We start from the raw sequence: 14335 nt of genomic DNA, 5'->3' as shown, positions 1-14335 counted from the left end.
ACATATTCTTTCAACATATGAAAAGGCTTAGAGTCAGAAGGTAAACTATGACAAGTCTTTAATTTTCTTTGGTTCAAATCTGAAGGAAGATAGAAATGTTGTCTCAAATGCTTTGGGAGTTTGTGTATCTTCCAATCCAAAGAAGTACCTTCGGTTACCAATGATGGTAGGGCGTAGCTAGAATAAGGAATTCTCTTACCATGTTGATAGATTTAAGAGTAGAATGGCAAGCTGGAATTTCAGATATCTATGAACGGAAGGGAGACTTTAATAAAGTCAATTTTGCAAGCTCTACCAGTCTATGCAATGCAATGTTTTCTCTTCCCTAAATCGTTATGTGCAAAGCTTAAAAACGTACTTAATAGATTTTGGTGGAGAAACGCAAAAACGGCGACGCAGATTCATTGGAGCTCATGAAAGGAATTATGTGCATCGAAGTCAAAAGGTGGATTAAGATTTCGCGATTTTGTAAGCTTTAACGTGTCGTTATTAGCAAAACAATGCTGGCGAATTTAGACCCAGCCTGATTGTTTGTTAGCAAAAGTATTAAAGGCACGATATCCACCAACACTCAAATTTTATTTTAGCTAGGTTAGGTTCTTACCCATCCCTTACCTAACGAAGTATTATGGCTGCCCGCAAATTACTGGAAACGGGTAATGGCTGGCGAATTGGGGACGGGGCGAGTGTGAATCTCTGGAATGCTCAGTGGATCCCTGGTTCAAAAAACGGAAGATTAAAATGCCAGAACATCACCACAAAGTATACATTGGTTGCGGATTTAATTAATCATCAAAAGGGTACCTGGTGTGAAGATGCAGTCCGAGAAATTGCTGATGCCACTCAGGTCGACGCAATTCTGTCCACCCTTCTATCTCGTTTGCAGATTCCAGATATTCGAATTTGGCGTGTGGATGGCTCGGTAGCATATACAGTAAAGAGTGGGTACAGACTCTTGACTTAATCAAAATTGCCCAAACAAAATACTCCGAATGACTCTACAGGCATAACAGCTACAACATTTTTCACCAAACTGCGGTCTCTAAATTACCACAGAAAGTCAAAATACATATGTGGAAAACGTACAGAAACTTTCTTCGTACTTTTACAAATCTGGAAAAGCATCATCTTTCTACTCCTAGTGCATGTCTAATGTGTTCAGATGAGTGGAATTCTGTAAATCACATACTCCTTTTCTGCCTATTGACGATTCAAGTTATGGATGCTCCACACATAACCCGTTCAACTGTCCCTACAAGGATGGAACACAGAAAATGGTTAATCCATTCTTTTATGATGGGTGATGATCTGATCAGAAAAATCTTAACAGTGACAAATGGGCGCTTTGGTTTAACAGAAATCGATTACTACACGAGGGTATTCGACAATCAGTTCAAGAGATTTCGTGCTTTATTACTGGCTATCTGAATGAATGAAATTCACTATCCTATGAAAATACCCATCTGAGTGCTCAAAAAAAGGGTAGCTGGAAACCTCAAAACCAGGGTTTTCTAAAAATTAATTTCGATTCCTCATTTATTGTCGAAAATAAAAAAAATCCTTTTCAGGAATTATTATAAGAAATGAGGAAGGGCTCATACTAGGGGCATGTAATTACCCTCATCTACATGTTGCAGATGCGTTTGTGGCAGAAGCTTTGGCATGCGAGAGGGCGCTCTGGTTTGCTGGTGAACTGGGTTTCTAATATATTGAGGTTGAAGGAGATTCTCTTGCACTAATCAAAAAACTCAGATCGTCGGAACAAGATAGATCGATCCTAAGCCCAATCATCCTGGAAATCAAGAACATGGTTATTAGTTTTGAATCGGTTACCTTTTCTCATGTATGGAGAGAACAAAACGAGGCTGCACACTCCAAGGCCATGGAAGGCCGTCGTCTTGCTGTAGATAGCTACTGGATCGAAGAGGCACCTGAGATGGTTGAGAAAGTGGTTGAGAAGGACATGGTATAATTTACCCATTGCTAATTTGCTGGCTTTTGGCTTCGGTTTTCTCGGAATCTCCTTAGCTTTCACTCCGATTGCAATCCGAAGCTGTCACTCTCCATGGTTGGTTTTCTGGAGAGTCTGTTGGGTTTCCTGTGGGTGGTTTCTAGGAGGTTTTTCTTTATGTTTTTTTGGTCATTTATGTGGTTTTACTTTTTTAGATATTTGGGTTAGTACTTTTATGATCCCCAATGCATAACTTTATGTTTTATTTATCCTCCTTTTTTAATGAAAACCAGCTTTATTCCTCTAAAAATATATATATATTTTTATATTTTTAATAATTAGATTTAAATAAAATATTTTAAATAATTTTATTTACACCGAAATTTTATGACACGTGTATTCGTGTGAAAACCATATATTTAGAATATAAGTGTGTGTTTAAAATAAAATAAATAAACAATGAAACGTAAAGTTTGAAACTAATAATAATAACAACACATGTGCAATATGTACAAAATTAAAATAAAAATAGTTTAACTTGTGAGTAAAAGAAAATTGAAATAGGTAAATACATCATACTAAAAATATTAAATGCACTTCAATTGTTTACAATGATGCGACATTTTCTATAGCACGTTAAAATGTTATCAAGTTAGTGAAAAGAAAATTCGATATTAAAATTATATTTTTAACAACTAAATATCAAATTGACTTTTGATACCAATATAATCAATGACATTATCTATAAACGCAATCAATGACATTATTAATATACAAAAATTCGTGAGAGAAAATATTTTATGTTAAAAGTTAATTATTTTAAGTTCACTCAAGAATTATTGTTGGTGTAGTAGTAAAGAATTTGTTTATAAATCTACTAAATACAAGTTCAATATCTGAATATTTTAATTTTAATTCTTTTATTTTAAAACTATATAAAAGTATAAAAAGACAAAAAAATTAAAATAGTAATAGTCATTTAATAAAAGAATATATTAATCATTTACTAACTAAGTTGATACTCGATTAGCTTGTGACACCAACTTTTGATAATTTTATAAATAGTATAGATTCAAGTTGAATAAACCTATAAACAAAAATCATTTATTCGAGTTTGATTCAAGTCAAGATAAGTGTACTAGATCAATAAACCACTTAACCCATGATATAAATGTATCAAATATTAACAATATTATTATAAAATAACTTATTTTTAGATAGCAAGTATCCACAAATGATGAATATCAAATATTAATTCTGTGTAGCTATATATGAATAACTTATTTTTCTAGTTTAGATTTTATCCTTCCCTTATAAGAATAGACTTTTTTTAATAAAATATTTATCAAAAGCAACTATATATGAATATCAAACATTAGTTCTATGTAAATAAACATTAATGCTTAAAGATATTAAGGGTATACAGAGATTTTGGTCAATTTACTTTTAAACTCTTTTAAAATTTTAAAAGTATAAATTGGTATAATAGTAAACTTACACTTCAACCTAAAAACTTATGATTCAAATCTAACTCTTTAAAATAAACTTTTAACTTCGCCATTGATGATATTAAGGAGATTTTAGATTATTGGTAATAAATCATTTTAGTATAATTGCTTAATCTTTTGTGATGCTCAAACACTCATTTTTCAAATGAATTTTCTTTTATGAACTTCTTAATCAAAATGTAATCCAATTATTATTATATATTGACCACTGCTCCACCCTTTAAACGCAAAATACTTATCAATGCAATATAATTTGAGTATATATATAATTTATATACTTATATATTAAAGGAAGGTTAGATCTTCCACTTTATGTCATGAGTCGCGGATCAAAGCTCGTGATCATTGCGCACAGAACGTCCAATAGAGGTTAACTGATTAAATGGGCCTTATTTGACCCGCTTGAACTGGCCCTGTAATACCCCGAAAATTACTACAGTAAGAAAGTAAGATAATATCCTTGATATAGTAAAATAAGGAAATAAAGTGATAAAAAGGGTAATATTGAGTTATGTCAACATTGGGAAGTATATTATGACATATTAATTCAAGAAATGATTAAATTGCAAAAGTGAGAAAAGTTTTGTTGCCCAAGAGTAAATACTCAAAATTTGATGGGTTAAAGTGTAAATACAAAAAAGTTGAAGGACCAATAGTGTAAATATTTTAAGGGTGGAATAATCTACAAACTAAGGAAAATGGATGAATTAGGACCAAATTGAAAAGGTGAAGAATTTTGATGGACTAAATTGTAATTTTACCAAATTAAGTGATGACTCAGTGATGGAATTTCAAAAGATTATAAAGGGCAAAATGGTCAAATAGAGAGAGCTAGAAGGTAATGATGATGTTTGTGATATTTTTAATTAATTAATTAGACAAATTTTATTTAATTAATATTTTATTAAGATTTTTAGTATTATTTTATTATTAAATGATTAATATAAAGGGAGGAAAGATGATGAAAAAATTATGATCTTTCCATGCAACCAACGTCGAGAGAGAAGAGAATAAAGAAAGTTTTACTTTCTTTACAATTTGGTCTTTTACCAAAAATTCATTATTTTCATCTAGAAATTAAAAGAATTTCCATAGCTTCCAAGAGAAAAATAATAATGAGACAATGGGGAGCTAGAATATCAAGTTAGATTCAAGAAATAGAAGCTAGAGAAGAGAAAATCAAGTTAAAGATTGAAATCAATAGCACAAGGTAAGAACATCAAGATTTCAATATATTTTTAAGTTTGTTATTGTTGAAAAAAGCATGGAAATGATGTTATAGTAGAGTTTTCTTAAATAAAGTCTTATGTTCTTTATATATTAGTGAAGGAAATAAGTGAAAATGATGGGAAATATTATAGAGAAAGGGAATTAGGGAGTTATAAACTTAGTAATCAACATCTTACACTAAAACAGTTTTGGACAGCAGTAGTAGGTTAACTTTGAAAATCACCATAAATTGTGGAAATCGAATTAGAGGATGAAAAAATATGGAATTAAATATTATTAACTCTAGTTTCTCATAGAAGAAACGATGTAAGTAATGGAATTGTAAATCATGAGATATAATAAATTTTGTGAGACAAGGTCAGAATGAATTAGGATTCACCTTTTCTGACTTTGGAAAATCACCAAAATTGAATAAAAATAATTATGAGTTATAATTTATATGATTAGAATCCTTATTGAGTCTATTTTCAAAGGAAACAAATATAAATATCATCTAAATTATGTACAATGAGATAATTAATTTTTAGTGAAAATGGGTCAAAACTATCAAACAGTGAAACAGGGAAACTTTAAAGAATAAACTGTACTTATTGGCTGAACCAAAAATTCTAAAAATCTTATGGTAAGAATATATGTGAGTCTAGTTTCATATGAATTTATCGGATCTTAATTTGGAGTTCCGTATCTCAAGATATAAATAATTTAGTGACTATGACTCAAGTGGACAGCTTTGAATTAATATATAAATAAATGGTTGAATTATAGATAATGTTACATATAAGCATATTATACATTAAGGATGTGGAATGGAGAGGAGGAGGAGGAAAATAAATGATTATACATTAACGAGTATGAGTTCTCATTAAAATGACCAATTTGCATGTTTTAGGTTCAAGGACTAAATTGAATAAAAGTAACATTTTAAGGGTAAATTGGTAAAATGTCAAAAAGTGACAAAATTGCATGAAATGAATTGTTTTATTATTTAAATTAATAAATTGAATGAAGTATTAATTTATATCAAGATTGGGTGGAAATTCGAGGAAAATAGAAATTACTAAAATGTCCCTGAATTTTGGTATTTCTGCAATTTAGCCTGGTAAGTTCGTGTAACTTGAATTATATTCATAGATGATTGAAATATATATATTGGATTGAGAAATTGATTTGAATTGTGAACATGAGAAATTGTAAATTGAATGAAATGGAAATGAAGCTTTGAATTACATGAGTAAATATCGGGTCTCGTAGGCCCTATTTGTTATGAATATAATATTTCGAGGATATGTTGTAAAGAATTATAAAAGCACGTTAATAATTTAAAAGTTTTAATTTGGATGAAATTTTGTAACTCGGTTTAATACGTATGCAAATGTATGTCTTCTAGTAATGCCTCGTACCCTATTCCGGCGTCGAATACGGGTAAGGGGTGTTACAATGTGACATCGCCAGATTCGGTCATAACGTTTAGACCGGGTTTGAGGTGTTACATTTAGTGGTATCAGAGCTATGGTTTAGTCGGCTCTCGGACTAACATAGCGTTTGTGAGTTTAGCTATACATGTCATATTATTACTCGTGATAATGTAATATCTTCCGACTCCAATGAAATTGTTTTGTAAGACAGAGATGACTTCTAACCGAGTTGTTTCCAATAATTCTAAAAAAAATTATGTTGAGGTGATTGAAATGTGTTTATGATGAAACGAAATTTAGAAAGGTATGAATAGAAAATTCATGATAAGTATGTGTTAACGTATGAAGTAAGACAACCCTAAGTTGAGAAATGTAGAAACGTAGAATAAAATGAAAGTTTATATGGTGATATGCTCATCCACGTTTGCTTGGCGCGCATATGATGTTATGCGCTCAACATATTTGATTAAGTAAATATGGTAAGTAAATATACACAAATAGATGGAATGTATGTTTATGTACACTTGCTTGAATAAGTGTAATCAGTATGTTTATATGATAGAATCTTATGTTTAATTGTTAAATTAGAAATAATATGATGTTTGTTTTATGTCTTTGCTATTGAACCATGAATATTATAATAGTATGAAAATTGAATTGAAAGATCAAATTGAGTAGAACACAGGAATGAGTACTTTCGTTCAGTGATATGTGATGAATTGACGGAAAAGACCATGGTTAGACAGTGGCAACATGTGATATGTGATTTCTGTATAAGACCATATCTGGGATATGGCATCGGCGTGCGATCTCGTATAAGACCATGTCTAGGACATGGCATCTACATCGATATGTGAGCTAGTGTAAGACCATGTCTAGGACATGGCGTTGACATCGAGATGAGAGGTCCCATGTAAGACCATGTCTGGGACATGATGTTGGCACCGAGATGAGAGGTCCCATGTAAGACAATGTCTGGGACATGGCGTTGGCACCGAGATGAGAGGTCCCATGTAAGACCATGTCTGGGACATGGCGTTGGCACCGAGATGAGAGGTCCCCCATAAGACCATTTCTAGGATATGGCATGGGCACTGATATGAAATTTCCCATGTAAGACCATATCTGGGAGACCATATCTGGGATATGACATTGGCAGTATAGGAAACATCCCACGTAAGACTATGTCTGAGACATAGCTTTGGCATGTTATATTCAGATAAGAGACCTGAGTATCCTTAGTATTCCAAGTAATTCAACGGGCTAGTAAAGAAATTATGTTACATGAAAGTTCAAGTAAAAGTATGATAAATAGATTCAAGTGAGTATAAGGATTAAGAATATTTCAGTTATCAGTTGAGAAAAGAATTTCAATAAGGAAGGAGTAAGTTATAATCATGAGTTGTTTAAGCAAGCAAGTAAGTAAACAAGTAAGAGAGTAAATAAAGAAGAAGTTAAATTTGATGAGACAAAATATCCAGGTATGATACTTAAAAGAATGTATGTATTAATTGGAAGTTTTTTTTAGTGAATGGAATAAAGTGAGGTTCGTGATAACAGAATTAGTCAGAGAAATGATAATTAAGTGGTAAAGATGTCTGTGTGTGAAGGTTACAGTCGAAATGAACATGATGATATTTTCTGAATATTATATATATATTCTTTTATTCTCAGAGATATGTATGTGTAATTGTTCAGTTCTGATAGAGTTCTTATGTTGTGAGAATGTTAGCTAATTATAATGTTAGACGAAAGCCCTATTGGTCTTGTCAGTTTATGACCGGTTATTGTTCTGTTTTGCATGCATATTTAGAAAGTGTATTGTTTTGCTATAAGAAATATTGTGCTGATGACTAAATTGCAAAACATGTAAACGTGATATGTGAAGTACATGATATGGATTATTAGTAAATTACGGATGAATAATGAATTTTGAAATATAATACATGTATTAAAGGTAGAGAAGATATAAATATATGGACTATTGATACAAGAATTAAATTGTAAAGCATGTAAAAACATTATGAGAAAAGTGTAAAAGTGATATGCATGCATGAAATAACTTGCCCAAGTAGACGAGATTAGAACTATTAGGATATTAAGGGAGTTTAGCGTGCTCTCTGATTATTAGCACATTTATGTTCTCTGTATAATACTTTAGTGCTTTCTGTTTAATAGTGCATAATAATGCACCTCTGTATCAGTTCCGTATATCCTAAGTATTCTATTTAATCTATTGGGCCTCTGCTAAAAAAGATAAATAATTTTAGATTACAAGGTAAATATTTACCTCGATTCATGTTTGAAATATTGAATTAAAATAAATTGTGAAATGAAAGGATAGAGAATGAATACAAATACTAAGCTAGGTAAATATGTACAGAAGAGAACTATAGAATGATAGAGATGACTTTAAGAAAACTAAATGAAGAAAGGACTTACGGTTATGAAGAAAGAGAGGAAATAAGAACTCGATTAAGTAAAAGAAGAATATTATTGAAAAGGAAGTACAAAATGATATAAAAACTAGAAATGTTAGTGATAAGAATGGATAGAAAAGATAATTGAAAGAATATAGATATGATGAAGTTCATGATGAAAATAAAACAAGGAAATTTCGAGGACGAAATTTATTTTAAGGAGAGAGAAATGTAATACCGAAAATTACTACAGAAGAAAGTAAGATAATATCCTTGATATAGTAAAATAAGGAAATAAAGTGATAAAAGGGTAGTAGTGAGTTATGTCAACATTGGGAAGTATATTATGACATATTAATTCAAGAAAGATTAAATTGCAAAAGTGAGAAAAGTTTTGTTGCCCAAGAGTAAATACTCAAAAATTGAGGGGTTAAAGTGTAAATACAAAGAAGTTGAAGGACCAATAGTGTAAATATTTTAAGGGTGGAATAATCTACAAACTAAGGAAAATGGATGAATTAGGACCAAATTGAAAAGGTGAAGAATTTTGAGGGACTAAATTGCAATTTTACCAAATTAAGTGATGACTCAAGGATGGAATTTCAAAAGATTATAAAGGGCAAAATGGTCAAATAGAGAGAGAGAATTCTAGAAGGTAATGATGATTATGATATTTTTAATTAATTAATTAGATAAATGTTATTTAATTAATATTTTATTAGGATTTTTAGTATTATTTTATTATTAAATGATTAATATAAAAAGGAGGAAAGATGATGAAAAAATTATCATCTTTCCATGCAACCAATGTTAGAAGAGAAGAGAAGAAAGAAAATTTTGCTTTCTTTACAGGTCCGACTCGTGGAACATATGCAAAAGCCTATCTACTTGAAGCCTTGGTGGTCCAATAAAACACCAGTAAAACTAGAGTTACCATGGTAACTAATGTAAATCCTAAGGGATTAATATGTATAGAGTCTAAGTTCCTTAGGACTCTCAATTGTAGATAGGCTCTAATCTTGACCATCGATGTAAGTCAATCTATATTGTTAGCTTTTAGGGAGCTTAACTATAGATAAAAGTCTCCCCCTTCATTTATAATCATCTCATTGATAATTAAAGAATATATTTTAGAGCATTTAATCAAACATTTGATGTGAATTCCTTTCTTGTGGCTTTTTCAATTCTCTTATTGCTCTTTCGTTTCGAGTTCGCTTTCACTTCGTTTTGGAATTTTTAAAAGAATTCTTACTTTTCGGGAGTTAGGCTAACTTAGGCAAATTTGAAGAAAAGATATCGCCTAAGGTCGTACGATTTGTGAAACTAAAGTTTTACCCCCATGACAGTTGATATCAGAGCTAAGGTATTGAAGGTGCTGATTGAGATGTCGAAAGGAGTAGATGACCAATTTGAGTCAATAGAGACTCGTAGGAGGGGCAAGAAAGCTAGCAACTTAAGAGATATACTGTCATCTTTAGATGGCAGGGTTGTCAAACTTGAGGGTAAATTAATGCATTCACAGTAACATCAAAGATAAAAAATGTACCAACAATATCATTAGGAGCGGAGGCCTCCTCACGCACACTGATCGCATAAGCTCTAGTAGGAGCTCGAGCTTCGGATCGAACTGTTGTCTCTTTGGTCCCAGTTCTACTGACTCTTACGGTATTGCTATTACTTGGTCGTCTGTCTCTTGTAGAAGTAACAACAAAGTTTTGCATTTTGGTCTCTATTTAACTCATTTTGATTCAAGCAATCTTTCTTGAAATGATCGAGAGATCCATAATTAAAGTAGGATCCATTTTTCAATCTACACGCTCCAAAGTGATTTCAACCACAAAGGTTGCATTCAGGTTTACTTATATTTTGGACACTACTCGCGCTAGCTACTAAAGGCGTTGGTGATCTCATATTGTTCTGTTTCGATCGATCTCTGCCCAAAAACTCTTATGGCGCTGAAAAATGGCTACTTGATTCTTTCATCTTCTTCGGCGGAGGAACAAAAATTTTTTTGGTTGAGTTGTGTTTATTGAAGTCACGAGCTTTCGTCTCATTTTGTTTCTTATGATTGTATACCTCTTCCATTTTTGAGCTCTATCAGAAAAAACCACAAATTCTTTAATTTCCATCGCACCAACTAACAGCTTGATCTCGTCATTTAAACCATCTTCAAAATGAATACAAATTTCTTCCTCAGAAGATACAATTTCCCGAGCATACTTACTTAGCTAAACAAACTCATGCTCGTATTACGCAACTAATCTATTTCATTGTTTCAATTCGATGAATTCTTTTTTCTTCTTATCAAGATGCCTTTTGCTGGCGTATCTATTTCGAAACTCAATTTTGAACAATTCTCAGTTAACTCGTTCTTTAGGTACAACCACAATTAAAGTCGTCTACATCTTCTATAGGCTCTTGAAACTCGGGTACGTTATGAGCAACCCTTTGATCGGTGGCTGGAATATTACTTTGTGTACAATCGATTGGAATTAGTTGACATCTTTAATCTATAAGAAAATAAGCTAAACTGATCAAGAGTTATCACACTATCATAGCTTATAAAGTGACATGTATTTCTAGACTTAATACATGCTACGTTCAATCTTAGAATTAACTAAACCGTAGCTCTGATGCCACTAAATGTAACACCTTATACCTAGTCCAGTCACCGACCCGAGCTATAAGGTATTACAATTATAAAATATTAATATTGTTTACTATCCTATTGCAAATAACCAAATAATTCATTTCATAATTCAAATACAATCATTTCCATGTTAATCAATCATATTCGGGCCCAAATCGAACATACGAAGCATTTAAAACAAATCGGGAATAATTCTGGACTAAACTGAAACCTTTGCAAAAATTCAGGTAAAAAGTGAAAATAAGGGTCACACGGCCATGTCACCAAGCCGTGTAACTCACTGTAACTGTGTGGACAAACATGCACCAAAAATCAAATAGGCCACATGGTCATGTCATGCAACTTGTGGGGCACACGGCCGTGTGTGCCCATAAACACCTTCAAACACAAGCTAAATCGCATACCAATTCTTTGGTTCCAAGCCATGCATTAACCAACATTCAAACTTATTCAAAATGTGCCAAAACATACCAACTTACAGTCAACCTATGTGCGTAACTAATATGCCCTCATTGGCACCACAATTCAAACATAAACAACAACTATCCAAAGTAAAACAAACTCAATATGTGAACCTTATTTAATCATCAAGTAAGTCCCAAATAACATATATCATAATCAACCATTTGTACCAAACATTTCAATGACAATATATCCCAACCATTCATTCCATGAACACAATATCAAATTAAACACATTACACCATTGCTCATATTGCAAGTATATTACTAACCAAGGTTTACCAAGTTACCTAGACATTTATACCAAAATAACCATTCAGAATGCATTTAGCTACCAAATTAAGCATTTACCATCACACACCACAACCAACCAAAATATCAATTAGAATTACATCAATATACATACTATATACTTCAAATGGCATAAAACATCACTAAGATACCTATTAACATAAGCATACCAACACCCTATTTACATGCCACTTCTAACCGAGCAAAAACAAAAAAAATAGCTACTGAAAGAGTTGCTGGATAGTGTAATCTCCAACGATGTTCCAATTGACAACAAGAGTCCAACAATCTGTAACACCTCTAACCCTTATCCGTTGTCGGATTAAGGTTACGATGCATTACTAAATAAGATACAACTTTCAAACAATTCCGAATTGCATATAATCGTAATTATATTTAAACAAACATGTCACAAAGCCATACAAGAAAATGTACACTAAAATCTTAAGTAAGAATTATGAATTATCACATCGATTCAATAAAAATTCACGAGTAATTAAATTCCTTATGTTCAAATTGTTCACATCAATTTATATTCACACCTTGCCAGTACCATTTACTTTATTCGACTAAACTTATTAAACTCATTTAAAAGACCAATATTAATCATTATAAAAGGACAAAGGCTTACGCCTGAACTCCTAATGAGCCATTTCCAAATAACCATATTTCAATATCATCACCGGCTAAGAAATACATGTTCGGTCATTATAACACATTACCTATAACATATTTATACTTTATTGACATTTATCAATTCGCATACTTATCAATTTAAATATGAACATCAAGCGAATCATATAATCACTTATATTTTCAAACCAAACATATTTTAAAAGCACCACATGAATTTACGATATTTCTAAATACCTAATTATTACATAGCATAATTAAAATTCAACGAACATGTCAAAACTCATAATTAAATATCACCTTAATAATTCATTCGATTGCAAGCTCAATTCATGCTCCAATATAATCAATTTCAAATATAAAATTATACACATCAAATATCCATTCAAAATCACATAAACTCAACTTAAACAAAATGATCATGGATAACTCATTTTATTTTCTTTTAAAAAAAACAAACCGAACTCAGTATAACCAAGATACACCCAAACATATTATCAATACAACTCGAATCAAGTTATCCTACACTTCAAAAATTTATAAACATGCAACTCAATTAATTACCAATTCCATACATTCCACTCATATTATATATATATATCATCTCATTCACCATATTATCAACAAAACATAGCTACCGTATATTACATATAAATAAGCCATAGCCAAAATTATAAAATTAAACACTTAATCAAGAACCCATAAGACAAAAACCAAAACAAATACTAATGATTAAAGACAAGCCATTTTCCGCATGGCTATATACATACAAGTTCCAAAATCAATTATTTTATCCGGACTATACATGCCATAAGCTCAAAATTTAACTTAGTAAAATACCGAAGAAAAGCAATTCGATAGTGTGATAGGCTTGCGATGATCCCGAGCTCGTAACACGATTCCAAAATCTATAAAACCGAGGTAAACAAAACACACATAATAAGCTATTAAAGCTTAGTAAGTCATAAATGAAATTCATATATATATATATATATATATTTATATTAATACTTATTCCATCATTAAGTTAAAATAAACCAAAGATCCTAATATTTTGTATCATATAACGCTTTAAATAAAATCACATTAAATTTTCATATAAACAAACCATATGGCCAAATACACATAAATATTTAGCAAAGCCAAATATTCAATAAATCATTATGCCAAAATATGTTTATACTCAAATGGTTAACTCATACTCTATATTTCATTTGAAACTGTTATCAATTTAAAAATAATCAACCTACCTTAACACTAATTAAGCAAGTGGCTAACACATACCTGAATAATTTAGCTTTCTTAACACCTTTATTTGCTTTTACTATTGCCCACATAAGATTTATAGAACATAGAGCCTTGTATAAAGCACTGGCATAAAGCCTGCTAGGCACAAAGCCTGATACATTTCACCGGCACAAAGCCTGCTAGACATAAAGTCTGAATTAATTCACCGACATCAAGCCTGCTAGGCATTAAGCCTGAAAATCTCAAATACAAAGATGATCTTGCGTATAATTTACAACATTAAAATTCAGTTCAAAGAATTTGTAACCTATATTCGAACCATACACATATGTATGTAAAATTCATAAATTAAATTCAGCTCAAGAACTTTATAACCTATATTTGAATCACATGTGTATATAAAATTCGTACATTAATTTCAGCTCAAGAACTTTAAAATATATATATATTCAAACCGTATGTGTATATATATATATATATATTTCATAATATTAAGTTCAACTCAAAGAACTTGTATCATACATTCAA

General features: G+C 31.2%; 1 protein-coding gene across 5 annotated transcripts; it reads right to left on the bottom strand.

The window, feature by feature from the left end:
- Positions 1–560: 560 nt before the first annotated feature.
- Positions 561–2182, bottom strand: LOC105763323 (uncharacterized). Of its 5 annotated transcripts, none has more exons than XR_008192083.1 (3): positions 1602–2182; positions 805–1252; positions 561–716 (listed from the first exon to the last, which is right to left on the bottom strand). XR_008192083.1 is itself a non-coding variant. In XM_052625783.1 (3 exons), exons 1-3 carry the CDS (start codon positions 1979–1981, stop codon positions 1217–1219), a joined length of 318 nt encoding a protein of 105 aa, XP_052481743.1. In that variant the 5' UTR covers positions 1982–2178; the 3' UTR covers positions 1022–1216. The 5 variants fall into 5 exon arrangements, 2 of the variants coding, with proteins under 2 accessions (XP_052481743.1, XP_052481744.1); XR_008192081.1 differs by having other exon boundaries at positions 1619–2179; XR_008192082.1 differs by having other exon boundaries at positions 1834–2177.
- Between the last annotated feature and the right edge of the window lie 12153 nt (positions 2183–14335).

This window comes from Gossypium raimondii, chromosome 12 (genome assembly GCF_025698545.1).
Source record: "Gossypium raimondii isolate GPD5lz chromosome 12, ASM2569854v1, whole genome shotgun sequence".
Lineage (NCBI taxonomy): Eukaryota > Viridiplantae > Streptophyta > Magnoliopsida > Malvales > Malvaceae > Gossypium > Gossypium raimondii.
Note: the sequence above shows the minus strand (reverse complement) of the source record. Positions and strands in the feature narration are given on the sequence as shown.